General features: G+C 41.3%; 1 protein-coding gene and 1 long non-coding RNA gene across 4 annotated transcripts in view; one reads left to right on the forward strand and one right to left on the reverse strand.

Moving 5' to 3' along the window:
• clip2 (CAP-GLY domain containing linker protein 2) overlaps positions 1 to 20,608 on the reverse strand; it is a 52,358-nt gene that overhangs the window by 2,601 nt on the left and 29,149 nt on the right. Inside the window, exons 7-16 of one of the 3 annotated variants that reach the window (XM_026182302.1) lie at positions 19,731 to 19,834; positions 18,538 to 18,598; positions 16,804 to 16,908; positions 11,055 to 11,438; positions 8,673 to 9,248; positions 8,539 to 8,596; positions 7,340 to 7,423; positions 5,465 to 5,621; positions 2,647 to 2,806; positions 31 to 219 (exon numbers count right to left, since the gene is read on the reverse strand). In XM_026182302.1, the coding sequence (XP_026038087.1) occupies positions 31 to 219; positions 2,647 to 2,806; positions 5,465 to 5,621; positions 7,340 to 7,423; positions 8,539 to 8,596; positions 8,673 to 9,248; positions 11,055 to 11,438; positions 16,804 to 16,908; positions 18,538 to 18,598; positions 19,731 to 19,834 (1,878 nt within the window). Of the gene's footprint in view, positions 1 to 30; positions 220 to 2,646; positions 2,807 to 5,464; positions 5,622 to 7,339; positions 7,424 to 8,538; positions 8,597 to 8,672; positions 9,249 to 11,054; positions 11,439 to 14,681; positions 14,733 to 16,803; positions 16,909 to 18,537; positions 18,599 to 19,730; positions 19,835 to 20,608 lie in introns of all 3 variants that reach the window. The other 2 variants (XM_026182303.1, XM_026182304.1) reach the window with 2 other exon arrangements.
• On the forward strand, positions 152 to 11,956 carry LOC113030663 (uncharacterized). The gene is made up of 2 exons (XR_003273624.1): positions 152 to 244; positions 11,552 to 11,956. It is a non-coding gene; the product is annotated as an uncharacterized LOC113030663 (long non-coding RNA).

Consider the following 20,608-nt stretch of genomic DNA (forward strand, 5'->3'; position numbering starts at 1 on the left):
CTTGTTTTTTTTTTTTTTTTTTAAATTTACCGGGCTTTTTTCTGGATTCTTCCGCATGGCCTGGACCAGCTGGTCGACTTGTTGGTTGTGCTCTAAGGCGTTCCTCAGGGCTTCCTCAGTGCTGAGCAGCCGTTGGCGCAGACGGGTCACCTCCGAGTCCAGAGCCGAGGGGTCTAGCATCGAGTACCGCCGGTGGTCAGGGGAGGATCGTTCCCGACCCTGAAAGAACCGCACAAGCTAACTGGTAAGTAAGTTAAATCATCCAAACTGTATTAGGTTTATGGGTTTTGTATATATTTCTTTTGTTTTTAACGCACTTCAAGTACTTTGTAGTGAAACAAGTGCAAAGAGCAGGCTTCTATTACCCATTTTACAGGATTTACATCATGTAGTTTACATGAAACTTTATACATGTGTTTAAATCGTTATAATCTGTTACTCTAATGTAGATAAAGTCATAATAAAATGAATCGATAATACTCAAACCAATCTATTCTTTAAATAGCTCTATTATCACTTTAACATTCAGAGCAATCTATTGACTTTGAAGGAGAGGTCAGAGGTCAAATGTGACATATTTTAGACAGTACTCTGTGGACACGACATAAGTCAGATCCAGATCAAGCTGAAGTATGGATTAGGTCCTAAATCAATCCATTAGTGGGTGAGCAAATTATTTTCCAGGAAATTATTATAAAAGAAATGAGGTTAAAATTGACTTTTTGTGGAGAAGGTACACATGTAAGCATGAGTGTTACCTTATTTAAGATTCCCAAATGCTTTAATGTATTTGATAAACAAAAGTGTACATTATGCCCGTCTTATAAAAAATGTTAAAAATTAAAAAGTTATGTTATGTATTTATAATTATAACTTTCCTTTAGAAGGAAAAGCCTCTGTAGCAGGTGCCATAAATGCTTAATACATATTTGTAACTGAATTTAACTGCAGGAAAAAACCCAAAGTGCACAAAGTTTAAAAACTGTTTTGCTTTTACAAAATAAAATAACAGCATGTTTGCTAGTTAGAATCGCTCACCTGAAAAAACAGCTCTAATACTTTCTGTTGCCCTTGAGTAGGCTGATCAATTTGTGAAAACAGTCCATTGTTATAAGTTCAGTTTTGAACATGAAATCTCAAGCAGGCAAGTGACTGTATTTCAGTGCAAATTACCAAACTATTTCTTTACCTGACAGAAAGTCTGGTGTCTTTATTTTAAATGAAAGATTAAACCTTCAGTGTTAAATGATCTTTCCAGGGAAAGTTGAGCATGCTCAAAATCCAAATTTATAAAACAGACTGAAATCGAGGCAATTTCAGTATGAAAGCTGGTTACTTCCAGAAATAATGCTGTAAAGTCATTCATGCGAGATAATGAAATGGGAATAAAGTAAACATACTAACAAAGCAAACTTCTCCTCATCATCATCGTGAACCCAAAACCGTCTTTACAGCAGACCAACATGGACTGAAAAGCACCTGAGAATCTAGGGTATGTTCACACTAGGGCTGTGACCAAAATCTCATATCCCTTCCCAGATGCCTTAATGCCCACCTACACCCTGGGCCATCTGACCTCAGGAAATCACATGATAGGGTGGAGCCAGGTTTCCCAATGAGCTCACCTGAAACCCTGGCTGATTGTGACCTACACCCGTTTTCACACCTTGGCTCATGTGATTAGGTAGAGGATCATTAGGAGGTCTATTGTCCCTCGTGGGGGGGAAACTCCCACAGGGCTTAAATCTGGGACTGTCCACCATTTGACACTAGAACTGAAGAAGCTTCTCGGATGAGAGGTGAAACGTCTTCAAGCAACTTAAAGAAGTCCAGACGCTTTTCTTTCTAAGCTCCTTAGACTACAATGACCTGGATGACTGAGAACCTTCACCGATGATTTTTCTCGTCCATGTCAGAATTTTCATAACGAAACCATGTCCATGCTACAGAGGTAGCCCCTCGTTTAGGACTAAGGATTTGTTTTGACTGGTCTTTCTGTTTGGAACTACCTGGTTCTGCCTGATCTTTACTGGCCATGCTGGTATTCTCTGTGCCTGCATCCACGTGGTGACTGTAAACGCCATTTATAGTTACTACTTGTATTCATTTGAGGTAATTTGTTTGCTGCATATTCTGAAATTTGAGGTTTGAGAATAATGTAGTTTGTCGTCATTTCAGTTTATTTTGAAAAACCTCAACAGGATCTTCAGCTTTATTGTGAAAGGTTTATGTGGAAAATAATCAAGCGGAGCCACACAATGGTTTTACCATCATTGTTACTGTCATATCGAACAGCCCTAGCTCACACTGTATACACTGATAAAATTCTTTATCAGAAAACTAGAAACCAGCGAGTTTATTGTCAGTAAATTATCATCCAGGTTATCTTAAGTAAGGCTTTTCAACCAATGTTTATATTTCATATGCTAAAAGAAATGTGTGCTTCATAGTTGGGACCACTGAACCTGTGAAAACAAATGTATAATCACACAAATCACAGGCCAGGCTTATCAAGGTGCTGATTCTCCTGTATTTCTAAACTTAGTTTTTAACATTAATTTAAATAACAAAAAAGAAAAGCCTCAAAATGTGGGACCGACATGTGGTTTAGTGTTGTCCAATCATTCCACGGTGCTTTGTTCTCACCAGTAAAAGCAGTTTTTCTCGAAGCGTCTTGATGTCATCCTGAAGTTTCTGCTCCTTGACCTTCCACTCAGCCTTGTGGACCTCTCGGCTCAGGTCTTTGTCCATATCCCGGGAATGACGATGTGATTCCAGGAGTAACACCCTCAGCTCATTCAGACTCCTGTGATTTAAAAAAAACCACACACACACAGAGGGGAAAAGTTGCTTTGTGTCTGTGTTTCTGGTTTCCTGACCTGCAGAAATGCAGTAAGAACTGGACTCTTCAGAGGTGGTAAAAGCACCACAGTTTCCCTGTCAAGGATTATATGAATCACTCGCTTTGCTCAGACCCTGCTCAAAGATCATTATTATCCAAAAGCAATCACAATATGTGAATATGTCAGGCAGACAGGCCGGTGGGAATAGCGTAGGCGGCACTGCTCCTGCTACTTACTCCAAGTATACATCATCTTAAGTACACTGGCTGTTTGCCGACATACTTGCATCAGTAAACCACATTTACACCGGGGAACAGTTTTCTGTACCTTTGCACTGCATGCTAGCCAAAGGTTTTAGCAACTTTAACATGTTTCCTGCACTCGTGGAAATATTTCATCTCAACAAAACAGTGTTATTTTCATCTTTCTAAGAAGCGCTCCGGGTGTTTTCTCTGTAAGAACATCTTTTCCGTCTGGTCTAATCGATACATTAACAGATTATGTGCTGTGGTGTAACGTGAGTCTGTTGCTAAGAGGTGTGGCAGGTTTATGAGGTGAGAGATGCATCATTATATCAAAAGTCTGTTCAAAGCCTGTTTTAAAATGAGTGGAAGCAGGGCTGTGGAATTAATCTAATTTTATTTTCAATTACAATTTTGGCCTCCAGTGATCATTAAAACAATTACAAAACTATTACTGCGCCACATTTCGCTTCACCAAGGCGCTCCCGTTTTATCTTTCACTGCAACCCCCTTTTCCCCCAAATTCTACCAAGCTGTGACAGACTTAGTTCAGTGTATTTTTTAAATAAGTTAAATTCTAATCAACATACAAAGACATCTACTTATAAAGGAAAACTTTTTAAAGGGTTTATTAAAATTTTGATTTAATTAAGTCTATCAATGATCTGAATATTGACCAAAATAATTAGAATTTTTCCCATTAATTAAAAAGTCAATTTCATGAAAAGTTGCTTGAATTTTTCATGATTAAAGGAAAGTCCTCCATGATTACTGACAAAACACCTCAGTCACCACAACTTACTGTGTGTGTGTGTGTGTGTCTTTGACCCAGGTGGGCTGCTCTGAGTACTTCAGAAGCTGCTGATCTACTACTCTACTTTTCCTCGACTACCAACTGTAGGGTTTACAAAGAATCCGTGAAGTGAGCAGCAGTTCTCTGGGTGAAAATGCTTTGTTGATATCAGAGCTCAAAGGAAAATGGCCTGACCACCTGAAGGTGTTAGGTGGGCAACGGTAACTCAAATAACCACTTGTCACAATCAAGTCAAACAGAAGAGCATCTCTGAACACATCGTGCTTTAAACCTTGAAGCAGATGAGCTACAGCAGCAGAGGACCACACTGGGTCCCACTCCAGCCTACTTTTGCACAGGCTCACTAAAATTAGAAAAACGCTGCTTGGTCTGTTCTGAGTTTCGATTTCTGCTGTGACATTCAGATACATATCCATCCTGCATGCTACCATCAGGTTGCTGATGTTGGTATGACAGAGTGGACTCTTTGGGTCCCTACTGTTGCTGATCATGTCATTCCCTTCATGACTGTACCGATTACCCCTGTCATGCAGCGGGCACCATGCCCCAAACCTCAAATCATCTCAAACTGCTTTCTTAAACTTGACACTGATTTCACTGGGATTGTATCATGAATGTGCAGCCAACAAATCTGCAGCAGCTTTGTGATGCTATCATGAACCGAAAGTCTCTGAGCAATGTTTCCAGCACCTTGTTGAATCTGTGCCATGAATAATTAAAGGACGTCTGAAGGCAAAAGATCCAACCTGGTGCTAGAAAGGTGTTCCTAAAGAAGTGGCAGGCGAGTGTATGTCACATGCTGAAATACCAGCTTTATCACTGAGGACCCTAATGTATACCCAACTCTAATTAATTAGTGCGGTAGTTCACTAACATCATAATCATGAATAATGTAGGGACTGCATAATGTCAGAATAATGGAAAACAACTTTTTCAACAGCGCTGCAGAAAAACACATTTTCTGAATGGCTTAATGAACAAAGGAGCGACCCTGCGCCTCTGCAACGATGCACTGGCTGCCTTTTACACTTGGGTGGTTAAATAATGACCATATTAAGCAGAGTGGGGGTTTTTTTTTTTTTTTTTGGACAGTGTGCACTAAAGGACTTGGATGTTTTGCAACTCTACCAGACTCTTCAGTATAGAGAGGTGGCCATCTGGCAGGTCTTTGTTGGAGATGAAACCTCAGCCAGCTGCTCTCAGTGACTTCAGGCACCGCTTTAAAGGAGGTGCGGAGCGGCCGTATGTGCTGGCACAAAGTCAGATATTTTCATAAAGCTTCTGACAGAAGCACGAGCAGTCATCCATCACTTTAGAGCTGCGTCGGTGTTTCTGCTTTATCAGTCGGTCGAATGATGGTGTGAAATGTAAAAAAGGTCTGCGATTCATTACAGACATTTTTTGTTACTCAGGTGAAAAATAAAAATCTTTGGTGTGTGTGTGTGTGTGTGTGTGTGTGTGTGCGTGTGTGTGCGTGCGCGCACACTGGTGTCATCCTTCGCTGCTGTTATTGAGAAAGTGCTGAGGCAGAATGTCAAATCAATACAGTCTCCGTGTCAAATTACCTCTCCTTCTTCAGCAGCTCCTGGCTGATGCTCACTAGCTGCCCAGAGGCATCATGGGATTTCTTGGTCATGGACTCTAGCTCTGCCTCCATGCGCGTCTTCTCCTTGGCCAGGGCTTCGGCTCTCTTCTCCCCGCTGCGAACTTTGCCCTCCAGCGCTAAAAACAAATCGATAGTTTGCAACACTAGTTATTAATAACTTTAACACAGCTGTGCTAATCAGAACTGTGATCATAAAGAACTTACTATTTTCAATTAATGCTATAAATGCATTTTAAATCAGATCAGGCGATCACATTTGGGAAGGATTCTGACAAATTTCTATATGCTCACTTTTAATTCTATGCCTGCAACGAGCTTCAAAAAAGAGGCACGTTTACCTCTCTATTTCATCAGCTCTTCTTTTAACACTGCTCTTTTATAACTCTGAAGCTTTTTTCCCACTTTTGTTCAGTGCAACTCGTTCAGCTCAACAGTATTTTTTTTTTATTTCAATATATAGTAGGTTTTCAGTAGTTGCCATTATGGTGATCAGGTGAATGAGGGACAAACAGCTTATTTCTGTGAGACGTTTAATGACACTGGGAGGGAGTCAGAAATCCTGATATCCAGGCTCGTGTCATAAAAAACTCTGTGAATCACCATAAACCAGCTTTCTCCATCAGGTAAGTAGTTTCCCAGTCTTTTTTGTGAAATTCTACTGAAATGCTGAACTCTTGCGTTTCTGTGTGGGGGTGGCTCACAACTTCTTGGGTGTAGCCTTGGCAGCAAATGAGCTGCCCTCCCTGCTTTGCTCACAGCTGTTTGATTAAAAACAAGATGAAAATGCGTTTCATAGCTGAATGTTGAAGTTGCAAAAGCTACAGTCGAAAAACATGCGTTAATCATCTCAATATAGCGGTGATGGACAAAGATGTTTCAGTTTAGAAAGTGACGAATGTTGTTCTTAAAATGTTTATATGCCCACGCAGTTCATTTCAAATAATGCTGCACTTGAGATGTCTGCCATTTCTATTCATCTCTGAAACACCCCACGTTTTTCTCCGATGATGCCAAGCGAATAAGATAACGACGCAGGCATTATTATTAGTTCAATTCAATCCAGTTTTATTCACAAAGAGCCAAATCAAGAGGCTCAAGGTGCTTTGTATTGTAAGGTAAAGACACCGCAATAATAGTGTTTTAGATATTTCAGATCTCTCGCTGCTGATGTCATTTCCCCTTACCATCTTCAAAAATCAATTTCTATTTCATTCATAAACAAGTAAAGACGGTCGTCTTAATATTTGATCTAAACTTTGTGCAGTTTTTGTTTGAAAATTCTTACAGATCAGGGTCATCGGTGATGACCCCAGAGTTTTAAAAAAAGAATAAAAAGAGACGAATACAACTATCCTTCGAGTTTTATATTTTTCTTTTCTCGTTTTAAATTATTTACATTCCTTCTTCAAAGTGTGTCAATTTGATTATCTGAAGTACATAAAGCGTGCGTTTGGGTGCTTTTGATGTGATGAAACTTATCAAAAGATTTCTGGGTGACGATCAAAGAGTGTAACGGTGAAGAACACGTTCCCCCGCGCGATGAACTCGGCGTGACTGTCGGAAAATAAAGCCTCCAGTCGCCGCACAAACATGCATATTTTTTTATTTTTTGAGAGAGAGAGCTGACAAGTTCTCAGTTTAAAACCTAAACTTGAAGGAAATGCTGCAGGAAAATATCAAGCTTCGCCTCTCTTTATCCTGAAATGAAACACCTGTACGTGAAAGACACAATGCCTCCGCAGAAACTCAATATTTCAGGATATCTTGTCACGAAAGCGCTGAAAGAACAAAGACGTCGGCGAGCTCGGGAAAAGGGCGCTGCGCGCTTGTTTACCTCCGATTTGTGATTTGAGGGCTTCAACCTGGGAAGTGAGAGTAGAGACTTCTTTTTCCCTTTTCAGCAGCTTCTCCATTGTTTCTGCGGAAAAACAACATAGCAGCCATGAGACGCCTCGCTCACACAACGCGCCGATGATCCAAATCAGTGCAGTGATTTGTGACTGGAGTGCCACAAAGTTTTCCACAGTTTTGTGTTACTTCCTTATCTGTCACTTGGCAGGATACAGTGAAATCCTATGAAGTTATTGGACAGACGCCCTTGTGTACCAGAAGAGCTGCGATTTTCTCGAGCTTTTTAGCCATTAGACGCTTAAGTGAGATTTATGTAACAAGACAGAGGCTTGTGAGGTCTGTATTTATAGACTGTGACTCAGGAAATCTATTTTATTTCACAAAGACATACGCATAATGAGTACTGGTCAGTATTTAGTACCTCGGAATACATTATAACCTCATATATAGGATATTTTAACTTGACATATTTTTAACCAGTTTAGGGAACTGATTTGCTTCCTATTTTGTTATTATAAATACAAGGCCCTTTTGTAACCACTAGCCTTTTAGCTTAGCTTAGCACAAACAGTGGAAATAACTAGTCTGGCTCGCTTCAGCAGAGCAACAAAATCCACATCTCAGCTTTGCTTGTATGTGGAAATGACTGTCTGGTGTTTGTGTCTTCATGTGTTCCCAAAATAACGGGGAAAAAGTGAATCTGAATGACAAAAACTACCAGCGCCTGCTGAGTAGTTGATGCTTAACTCCCAGAAATGTGTCGGACTAGTCAAAAAACAAAGGTGTTTTTATGTTGACAAAAATTACAAGATTAAAAGGGAATTAGTGGTGAAAAGCAGATGGAAGTAGGCCGAAGTGGTCTCTATACAATATTATTTTTACAACACATTCTCAGGAGCAAGGAGGGCGGCATTATTCCTAAAATGTTGAGCTCTTTCTTTAAAGTTGTTACGTCCCTTTTTTCCTGCCAAGCTTTTTAAATTTCTTATCTCTCGAGTGCATACATGGGTAATATGACGAGAACAATGGGAAGTAACACTTTGGGAATCACTGGGACGTAAGAACAAGGAGCAAAAAGCACAAACGTGATTAAACTAAGAAAGCAGATCAGCTGAAGTGTGTGTGATTGGTGTGCTTTTTTTCATGAATCTGTAGTCGGGATTAAGATAAACACAAACATACCTTCTATGTTCTGTTTTAGCTTCATCTTCTCATCTGAAATTTCATTATCTTCTATCACCTGAAAGAGGAGAAAGTGTCAGGTGCTGAGTTTGTATCTGAACACTGCAGGTGCCTCTTTCTCCTCAGCCACTCACATTAGCATCATTAGATGTGAAGCGCTCGGCCTGGATGGCCTGGAGCTGGTTGGCCGTCACCCTCAGCTTCTCCTCGAGTTTCTGGATCTCTTCTTGGCTCGCCTCCTGAGCTTTCTGCAGAGCCTGGTAGTCCGTCATCTGCTTCTCTGACAGCTCCAGCCTCTCCCTCAGCTCCTCCGCTCTTTTGTTCTGCTCCATCTGAAGCGTCTCCATATCTGCCAGCCTCTGCTCCGCCTTCTGTAGCTTATCCGTAGCTGCCTCCAGCGCGTGCTTTCCACTTTTGGCTTCCAATTCAGCCCTCCATGTCTGGTTGCCTTGAGCCAGCTGGTCTTTGGCCTCCTGCAGACGAGCGCAGAGGTCCTCTCGTTCCTTTGTCAGGATGGCAGCTTCAATTTTATGTTTGGCCTTGAGGTTCTCCACCTCTAGCTGGTGCTCCATCTTCAGGCTTTCCAGGGTTGCTCTCAGCTCCTGGGTGTCCTGCTCTTGACCTTCTGTAGCGGTATGACTACTGCTCAGTGTTGCCTTTAGTTCCTCCAAGGATCGCTGGTGGTCACTGACTAAAGTGTCAAATTTAGCCTGCAAGAGAAAGGGAGAAAGATCGCTTTTAGGTCATACTTGCTGCATTTGTGAAACGAATCAATTCAAATCATCTAGTAACCATTCAGGGGATAATGCAACCCAAAGATTTAACATGCATGCTTTTAAAAATTTGAATAGTTAACTCTAATCTCATTGTGTGTGATTGTGTCTGGTTGTGCAGACTGCTTGGTGCAGGATCTGCAGTGCTGCAGATGCTCACTGGTCTGTTGTGGTGAAGAGAGAGCTGAACGTGAAGGCAAACCTGTGGATTTATGAGTCACTAAATTGCCAAATGCATTCACTCCTCCATCCAAGTCATTGAATTCAGGTGTTCTAATCACTCCCATGGCCACAGGTGTATAAAATCAAACACATAAGCGTTCACAAACATTTGTGAAAGACTGGGTCGCTCTCAGGAGCTCAGTGAGCGTGCCACTGTGACAGGATGGCACCTGTGCAAGTCCAGTCGTGAAATTTCATCCCTACTAAATATTCCACAGTCAACTGTTAGTGGTATTATAATGAAGTGGAAGTGATTAGGAACGACAAAAACTCAGCCACAAAGTGGTAGGCTAAATAAAATCTCAGAGTGGGTCAATAGATTCTGAGGTGAAGAGCACGCAGAGGTCATCAATTTTCTGCAGTGTCAATCATTACAGACCTCCAAACCTTCAGATTAGCTCAACAACAGTGTGTAGGGAGCGTCATCAAATGGGTTTCCATGGCTGATGCAGCTGTGTAAAGCATGCTACCACTGGACTAGAGCAGCAGAGATGCGGTCTCTGGAGTGATGAATCACGCTTCTGCCTAGCAATCCGATGGATGAGTGTAGGTAGGTTTGGTGGTTGCCAGGAGAACAATGCTTGTCTGACTGCAGTGTAAAGTTTGGTGGAGGAGGGATTATGGTGTGTGGTTGGTTTTCAGCAGTTGGACTCGGCCCCTTAGGTCCAGTAAAAAGAACTCTCAATGCTTCAGGATACCAGGACATATTGGATGATTTCATGCTCCCAACTTTGTGGGAACAGTTTGGGGATGGCCCCTTCCTGTTCCAACGTGACCGTGCACTTTTGTGCAAACAAGGTCCTTAAAGACATGGATGAGCAAGTTTAGTGTGGAAGAACTTGACTGGCCTGCACAGGGTCCCGACCTCAACCTGAAAGAAAACCTTTGGGACGAACTAGAGCAAAGACTGTGAGCCAGGTCTTCTTATTCAACATCAGTGTCTGAGCTCACGAATTTGCTTCTGGAAGAATGGTCGGATCTTCCCATAAACACACTAAACCCTGTGGAAAACCTTCCCAGAAGCTTTTATAACTGTAAAGGGTGGGCTGGATTAAGAATGGGATGTCATATGTTCTTGAAGGCAGACGAGCGAATACTTTTGGCAATATAGTCCATGTTTCAGTTTGTGGTCATACTTTACCTACGACCACAAATGCAAGTGTATTTTCACACTGCTTTAAATGCCTGTTTGAATTTCAAGACTTGGTTTCAGGGTTGAAGTTAGAGTTAGGTTTAGGTTAGGCTGCCATGTTTGAATTGGGTGGAATGTACGGATGATGAGATGAGTGAAGAAGGGATGGACACAGAGAGACTTCTCAAATTACATTTTGATGTAACATTCTTATTCTTGTTATAGCCACCCTGATTTACCCTTTTTTCTTTTTGTAAATCCTTTGAAATTTTGTAAGCAAAACTGAATCCTGCTCTAAATGAAGGATTCCTACAAACACATAACTGCACTGACATGACCACACTAATCTGGCTGACTTGAAGACAGTTATAAAAAACAGAGCAACGTACCTTCCAGGTGTCCATCATTTCCACGTTTTCCTTGGTAGCCTGTTGAGCTTTCTGTTTCATCTCATTGATCTCCACGTTCTGTTTCTCCACGACAGCCTTCAATGAGTCGATCTCCTGCTGGCTTGCTGCTAAGGCAGTCTCGTACTTCTCTCTGAGCTCGCTGCTCTCCTTGTAGTGCTCCCGGCCCGCTGACACCAGCTGCTCGCGCAGCAGGAGGGTCTCTGGCTGGGCGTCGGACCCCTGGGCCGCATCAACACGGTCAACTTTCTGCCAGCTTGCATCAGCCCCTTTGAGCTGGACCTGGAGATTCGTGATCTCGGCTCTCCTGAGGCTGAGCTCCTCCTCCAACTGCATGATGCGGCTCTTCTCTTCAACTGTAGTTTGCTGATGAGAAAGAAAGCAAGAACCCAGCACTGCTTTTGAAAGTTTTTTTTTTTTTTTTTTTTCCTAAGGAGAAACATGTTCTTTCTATAAAGTAATTGTATTTACTACAACAGGTGGAAGACCCTGCAACAGACTGTCATTCCAAAGAAACAAAGGTGACGTGACGAAGAGCGGAAATCAGCCCATAAGAAAAGGAAAACAGAGAAATCTATGCAGGTCCTGGAGATGACCAAGTGCATTGCAGAGGATTTACAGTACAAACATGTGACATAAAGTATGTGGACAGCAACAGATTGTTCAACAGTTTGGCTCCCAGTGAAGATGCTACAATGACTCTCAGAGTATTTTTTTCTCATTGGTATTTTTTGAAAAAGTTATAACACATAACTGCAAACAAAGTTTGGATGTGTGCATACAGGGTGTAATTTGTTGGGATTTACTGCTGCTAAAACGTGCAGCCAGCGAGGATGATGTCCTAACTAATTTGCCATTAAATGAAAAACCATATCTGATTTCAATCTGGCCTATTTCGCTTTCAGTCTCAACTCTTTGGATAGCGCTGGACCACGTCCAGTGTGGCTGCAAATTTTAAAATGCTCTGCTCTAACTACTCAGACCGGTGCACATGCTGTATGTGAAAACGTGTCAAATCAGCCGCCCATCAACTTGAATTTTATTTTGTGGAAGAGGCGAAGCAGATTTAGAGATTAGGACGGATGATGCACGAATTTTGCATTGGTGTGGGCTGCGTGCAAGAAGACAATGCATGAGGTGCGCCTCCCTTCAGGTCGTTTATGCTGAACGTTCTCCCTCAGACACGTCGGGAAGTTATAGTAAAACCCTGCAACAAAATCAAAAGAACAAACACGTCCCGGTCACGTTCCCAACCTGATGTGATGCTTTCAGGCTTGGATACTGCAGAGTGTTCAGCTGAAAACTGCTGCTGGTTGGACCAGGCTGATCTGTGTAAGAGGTTGAGGTCCATGGTTAAACTGTACATGTGTAAATCCAGGTGACGAGAACGTGACACTAAAAACTCCAGCTGTGCCTAAACCTTGAAGGGGTGATGGGCCAAATTTAAATCCGGTATGACCTTCGATTTTTATTTATTTCGTTATTTTTTTATTTTATTTTTCCAGCTTAGGCCCAGAAGTTTATCACCCCACCTCTTTACTTCCTAAGAATTCTGTACCAAGCTACCCGGCACCACCTGGTAGACTTATGCAACTAACTGGTGAACACAGGAGAACATTTAGTGTCTAATCCTAAAATAAAAACTACTTTCAGCTGCTCCCTTGTCACATGGAGTCACCACAGCAGGTAGCAGCTGTTGTTTAGTTTGGCAGAGTTTACGCGGGATGCCCCTCCTGACCAAACGGCGATTTTTGTGTCTGGTGTCTGGAATGGAACCAGTGACCTTTTACTTGTTTACTTTTTAAAACCTTAAGGTTTTAGTTGCATCACTTAATATTTAGGAAGATATCCTTGATTTTTAGAGGGTTAGGTTTTTTTTTTTTTTTTATATACTTCCACTTGCCTCACTGAAAAGTATCTATTGGTTCAACCACTTTTTTGTGGCAAACATTTTCAGGAGTTGGTGAAAACAAAAATTAAGTCCAAAACAGAGCAAATATCGGCAAGACTTATAAATAAGCCAACTGAGGGCTATTCCTTTCATTTAACTTCTTAAAGAACTCTGACGAAGCTTCATGTTCTTATTTGGGTGCAGATAGCTTCACAGAGCTGCCTGGAGCAGCACAGTCGCTCGGGGCTAAACTGGCATTTTGTCAGAAATAACACGAAGCCAACATACAGCAGAGGAAAAACACATTACACAAAGACAGAACGGAGGTTAACTCCCTATCCTGCTGAGGGCATTTGAGATTTTCACTCTTACAACATAAATATGAGTGATGCAACACCCACAAGTTCCTCAAGATTCCCATTAATATTACCGGTAAGATGTCTGGTAACTTTAATGATGATGAATATCAAAGCAGGAAACTGTGGAACATGTGGACATAAAATCTTGATGTATGAAAATACTGTTGGGAACTTTGTGTTAATATATTTATTTAGTGTAATTAATATAGGTGAAATATCTTTAATAAATTAGGCTGGGGCATTAGCGAGCGTTGCTTATTAATGAATCTGCCAATAGTCGCTCTGTTTTTAATCATTTTTCTGTCTCCGACCAACTCCGTCAGGAAAGACTGGGCTTTTTAAAAGTGCTGAACACAGTTTGCCATCAGTAGCTGACACACCCGTCTACTTATCAGAACTTACTTCTCTAATAATAGCTGCCTTGCTCTGCTTGAGGCCGAAAAACCAAAAATAATGACCAAGGAGACTCTGAAATGCCGAGCATAGAGGACAGACAGCTGGGTAATAATTCTGTGTGGGTTATGCAACCACTTGCAAGGTCATTGAATCTGTTGTTTATATTAAAATATTGACTAAGAGAGCTTTAAGTCTTCTACAGATGGCGGATGGATTTTGCCATCCCTTTTTTCCCCTTTCCCTGGCTGTTCACAACTGCAGTCACTCGTAATTTTAGAGGAACACCATCAAAACACTGGCACCGGTCAGGGTTTGCATTTCACTCGGGATCAAAGTCCAAATAAACCATCAGAATTATTACGCTGCCCTCATAATAACGCGGAAAGCCTGCACTTAAATGCTAAAGCCATTGTATCATTTCCATCCAAAAATAATTAAAGCGAGGAGCCAAAAGGATCAACTTGTCGCTGTCCAAACATTTGTGGAGCTCAGTGTGCAAAAACCAAAGGTGGAAAATGAAAGGAGAGCGCAGCCATTCTCTGATCTTCTAGAAGCAGCCAAGCAAATATAATACAGCAAACCTCAACAGTGACATATGCACAGCTGCAAACATCCTCCACACATTTGTTTCCAATCAGAATGAAAAAGAAAAACAGCCAAAAAAAAACTGAGATTAAGATTGAGGACCTGCTGCACAGTGCACAGATGTTAATTTCAACCCAGATCCCAGCTGACCAGACCAGAGTTACTAGCTGATTCACACCAGAGACGCTGCCTGAGTAGCATTCAGATGACGTCGCACGCACACACACACACGCACGCACACAGAGGAGTAAAAGAGTCTATGCAAGGTTAATGTCCTCAACAGCATCTGAAGTCGATTTGAAGTCAGGAACTGAGATAGCTCAAGAGAGGATCAAAGCCAAAACAAGATCAAATCTTTTTTTTTTCTTTTTTTTTCACCTTGGTTCTCTTACCCAACCTCAAGGATACCGCTTCATGAGTGCATCTTCCCTGTTGGCAGAAGCAGACCTTACTGCATATACGAATCCAAGCATTTCAAAGTGTTTTGTTATCTTTTGATGGCTGAAAATTGAAAGCTTGCGCGGTTTGATTTGTGATACCGTGGTCTATTATTAAAGAGCCTGTCTACGTGGAGCGCAGCGCTGCATGTCAAAGTGGTGTAAAGGACGTCCTTCGCGGCGCCGACTAAAATGGGCGGCACCGCCTATGATTTGTCTTGAAAAATTTATCGAAGCGTCCGTAATGGATCCCGTAAATAATTTAGCGACTTCTCGTGTGTTACTAATTACATAACTGCTCAAAAATTGGTGTGGCGCCTGGGGAGATTCATCCTCCACAGCTTAAGTGGAAGGGGGCCGTTTCGAGTGATACGTCCCGACGTCTCAAAGTGCAGCAGGCGACAGATCTGAAAGCCAGCTTTGGATTTAAAGGGGGGGAAAAAAACACCATTTAAATAAAAATTAATGGCAGCTAATTGCAACATTAGACAAAAGAAAAGCTGAAGCAGCTGCGAGCCTCGGTTTTCTGATTACAAGCGATGGAATGAAGCAGAGGAAGGCCCAGATGAAGCCAGTCTGGTTAATGATCATGTGTAATGTGAAGAGCTGTGACCAACACCCACTATCATTTTAAGTAAATAACAAACTTCATATTTCCACTACTTTCCCATCTATTTCTAAATATTAAAGCTGGTAATATTCCATAGATACATTGTTGATTATAAACAAATCCATGAAAAGACCAAAACCAGATCTACTAAGACCTTATTTATCCTGGGTTTGAGTTAGGTGGGAGCTGATATAACAGCCATGACTGACACAAACTGTGCTTTTTTTCAGTTTGATTCACATTAAAAGGCTTAAAAAATACGTATGTTGCATGCATGTACTATTCACATTAAGAGAATGCAAACTAGAGACTACAGAAAACGTCTGAAAAGTGAAGCCATTCTCCCCGCTTGCTCTGGTTGTTAAAAGAAGCCCAGATGTATAGATGTCTATGGGGAAAATGTCTCTACTTCTCACTTAAACTCATCACAAAAGTGTTTACTGAGGTCAGAGGTCAAGGTCTCAGGTGCTAGTTTGAAGCCATACTCAATAAAATATGAGAGCTTTGTACAACACAGACCTCATTACAGTTGCAAAAGGAAGGAATCCATTGTGATTTATTATTGCAATTTATCACCATATGATCGTGCAATGACCCCCTCGATCATTACGTGCAGTTTCACTGATCAGGCTAGCAAGCTGAGCCATCAATGAAGCAAAACTGTGTATGCACAGTATAAGTACAGGGAGAAAAGTCAAAGTTACCAGACTCTTTAAAGAGGTTTTTACTGGATTTGACCGCTTATTAAATAGATCCCACTGAAAATTAAAGTGCTTAAAGCCATTAAAGAAGGCTTCATGCCCACATGACAACAAGTGGGCTGCAATGGGAAAGGTTTGGACCATGTTACTGCAAAGAGGCCCTGCTTTGCATTGTTATTTATATTTTTATAAATAAATGTTTATGTTAACCCCTAAAGCTAGTTCTTTTCCAGATTCTAACAGTACTTAGTTTGATTTTACAAAGATAGTTAAGTATGTTAACTTTTTTTAAATGAGTCAAGCCATCAGTGGAACCAAAAGTTTGGGCCTGTTTGTCTCTCTTCTGCTTGTTGGTTTTGGTCTTTTTTTATGGGATTTGGACTAAAGATCAGCCTAATCCATTAAACTACAACACTTCACTCAGCTTGCTACACTCATTACAAGTCTCAACCACAGAGTTATGAGTCATTTCAAATTATTCTGGTGAGGTTATCCTCATATTTTATTCTGTGACTGTTGTGGAGTTCACACCTGTACCTGTTAGCAAGCGTCTGCATGCTGGGGGCAGTCACATGGGGCTGGTATGCTGACACGTACTGATTGTAAGTATGTTTTGCATATATCTAAACTACATTTGGACACAGCCACAGGTGGGATATGTGAGTTATCATCAACAGAGAAGCAAACAGGTGCAGAAGCGCACGGGACAGTGGCCACAGGCAAAGGTTTGCTTGTGTATTTTTGTTTTTTACCCTCCGCTTCTCTAATTCTTTGTGGAGCGTCTCTGCTCTCGACTTTTCGAGGAGCAGGCTCTGCTCAAGCTGACGAATATGGGCATGTTCCAATTTCGTCTGAGTCTACGGGAAGAGACAAAGAGAGATACAAAGAAGAAAGAAAAGGGAGGCTGAAAGGAAAAAGAGACCCATACAGATCAAAGAAGGTGATCAAAACGGCTGACAGCTGATGATGAAAGGGCAGCTCTGCAGACGGCAGCAGGGTGCACAAGCTGAGGAGGAGATCTGAGGTTACGTTTCACTTTCACAGAAAGTGCAATTTGCAGTTAAGGACAACTTTGTGGTCACAGGTACATGACCAGAGAAGACAAGAGTTGCACCTGCAGATGGCTCACAGACACGTCAGTCTGAGCTGCTTAATGCATGACGTGCATTAAGCAGCGCAGACTGTGCAAACCATGAAAAAGCATTAAAACACATGGTTTGATTGCATTCATATACACTGTTTTATGTCTAATACAGTAAATAAACATGATCGGCATTAAGAGTCACATCTTATTCAAGGCTGAAATTTCATCCTATTGTTGTCAGCAAATCTTTTGAAAGAATGAAAGGCAAATATATTAAAAAACAAGTACTTTATCCAAAGAGTGGGGAAAAAAATACAACTTATCCCTGTGGGTTCCTCATCCTTTAACCAATCGGTACAATGGTATTCAGTTTCCTTTCCCCTGTTACAGGAGATAACGTCTTAATTGCACTTTGAGCATGTCTAAGTCTATTAATGGTGACTGGCAAATAAACATGGCTTCCACTCACTGTGGAAACAATATGGTATTTTCTAAATGTGACAACAAAGACCCGCATAATTTTTGAAATGTGATCTGCATTTTTTTTTTAAGAGATAAAATTGTTTGGAATAAAACTTTCAGTCATGAAGTGAACAAATATGTTCACCTTTTTGAGCCTGTTATTGTTATTATTATTATCATCATCCAACTACATATTTTTATTCTTGAACTCTATTAAATCATTTTACACATAACTTTCCCTGATTTATCCTATTCTGCACCTTGTTTCAGCCTCTAAGTTTGTTTTCTGCCTGAATCAAGCTGTTTTAGCTTCTCCTTACTTTAAGCCAGCTGTCCTCTGATTGGCTGTGCCTCACAAACAAAAGGTTTGAACAGCAGGTGTGCTCAAAACAGCGGATATTAAGAATATCTGCTGTCTATGACACTATGCAGATACATGTGGAGGGAAAAAAGCTGTCTGAGCTTTGGATTCGTGTGGAGTTGTTACACACACTCTAATCAAGTATCAAAGAATTTGACAAAAAATAACTCCTGTTTTACACAAAGCTTGTGTCTCATGTTTTATATCAGTTTTAAAATATTGTCTTTCTGTGCTATCACCACTCATGAGACATCAGCTGAGGACATCCCGAACGCACACCCTGTTAAACTAGAAACCCAGTCCGACCTCTCTGTATTTATATAGCCGCCTATGTGGAATTCAGGAACTCTGCACATTATCACATCAAGGTTTCTTTTGTGCACCCAGACGCTTTTTTCTTCCCTTTCCTCTTCCTTTCTGTCCCGATGTTCAGGATGTGCGTTACGCTGACAGAGCTTTCAGGGTTGCAAAGCATGAAAACAGAATCTCCTGTGACTAACACGGACCTGTGATATTACGGTGATTCACATTGTGAGGCACATAGGCTTTTTTCATTCAGCTGTTAATTCTGATAAATACCTCCAGGTCTCCTTTGGTGATGGATTCCTCTTCTACTCTGAACTGCAGGTCCTCCACTTTCCTGTAAAAGCGTTATGGGAAATAAAGAAGGGGCGATTAGCTGAGCAGTATTCAAGTCTCACACAGTGTCCAGGGAGCGACCGGCACTGCAGACAATCACAGCAGTTTGCAGAAGTCACAATTTTTGTCATATTGGTTGAGACGCACCAGACAGATTCGTCTCCCAGGAAAAGTTCAAACATTCTAAGCAATTTGTTTTTATTTTTAATTAAAAGGAAGCTAAGATTAGCCTGCATTTACCTGCTTTTTGTCCTCTGTACACGTCACATGCATGTATGCATAATATCTGACTTTAGGAGCAGAAACTGTTTCTGCTTGGTAACCTCGGGAAGCTAAGTCATTTCCTGAGCTTTGAGATATGGATCAAAACCCTAAACTTTGTGTCTCCGTGACAACGAGGAGTCCCACTTGGGGCTGATGAGGGCGACTAATTCACGAGTACGATAAAAACACATCAGGAAGCTTTGGGACAGTGTCGCCTCTATCCAAAGGAATCAAGAATAGATATTTTGATCACCAAAAAGTGAATTTGAAAACTAAAACTAAATGCGAAAGAAATATTTTACTAGGCGTGTGGAGCTTTCTCCATATTGGACACTAAACTCAGTGTTGGAATTTCATAATCCACTTCCACTTAAGGTTTTTTTAACATGCTGTTTGGAGGGAGAGTGTGCAGGGAGAGGGTTTTGTGGCCAGGATATCTACTCCTGCTTCTAGGCTTAATGCTAAGCTAAGCAACTCAATCATCTCACAATATTTATAAAAATGAAAGCAAATCCCAGATTATTAGCTAAAAGAGCATCATGTCAGATCACTCTATAACACTTACCAATAATTAAGATTTCAACTATGTGGCAACACTGTTGTGTGAAAGTGAGCCCATGATGTCGTGGCAGATGGCCCCGCCCCTCCCTGAGCCTGGTTCTGCTGGAGGTTTCTTCCTGTTAAAAGGGAGTTTTTCCTTCCCACTGTCGCCAAAGTGCTTGCTCATAGGGGGTCATATGATTGCTGGGTTTTTCTCTGTATGTATTATTGTAGCGTCGACCTTACAATATAAAGCGCCTTGGGGCGACTGTTGTTGTGATATGGCGCTATATAAATAAAACTGAATTGAATGATGTGTGAGCGATTACCTTTTTTCTTCTTCGAGCTGATTGGCCAGTTCCAGCTTATCCTTCTGCGTGCTGGCCAGCATGGCTTTGACTTGCTGGAGACCATTCTCGTTCTCTGTCACATACTGCAAACAGGAGACACAAATTAAATTTTTTCACACCCACAAAGGTTTTTCCTTTCCCACCCGTTCTCCCTCTCAAGTCGTCACATACAGACGCTCAGTCAGGACACGCAGGCGTCACGTTGTAAAAGCCCCTTTGGCGTCGTTTTTCACAGTGTGGGCAGCGCAAAGCGAGATGATGCGGGGTCGGTTTTTGTGACCATTACTATGTGCTTAATTGTGGTCAGAGAAGCTGGCTGTAAATGGGCAACTGCCTTTAAAAGTGTGTGAAATGGTGATTTTTTTAAACCCAAACTGTGCTTTTGTTTCCCATGAAATCAACCAGACAGCAACATTAACATAAATACATTTTAAGTAAAATTCAAGTATAACCACCCCACCTGCCCCTTCTGACACAGACTATTGTAGGTTTTTGTTCTATCTCCAGTTGTAAAATAGCTATATAACTACATTCCTTGTATTAAAATGGTTATAGTCTCTTTAGTTTTCATTGTGTTGTGCAGTTTTTTTTTCACATTTCTGCCTAATTTTCTGAATCCATGCCTCATAGTTTTACTTCCTGTCTTTATCTTCTGTTCTGCTCCTTGTACCCCTCAGTCAGCCCTAAACCTCAGTGTGCCGTGATGAAGGCCTAAAATCCTAGAATGCATCTGGATACGAAAGCTGTGAGAACAGAGGAAGAAATATTTGTCTCTGCAAATAAGTGTTTATCAACTGATTAAAAGCATTTATGTGATTGTTAGTGTTCAGTTATTTAAAATTACTAACTGCAGGAGT

Source organism: Astatotilapia calliptera, chromosome 10 (assembly GCF_900246225.1).
Source record: "Astatotilapia calliptera chromosome 10, fAstCal1.2, whole genome shotgun sequence".
NCBI classification, from domain to species: Eukaryota; Metazoa; Chordata; class Actinopteri; order Cichliformes; family Cichlidae; genus Astatotilapia; species Astatotilapia calliptera.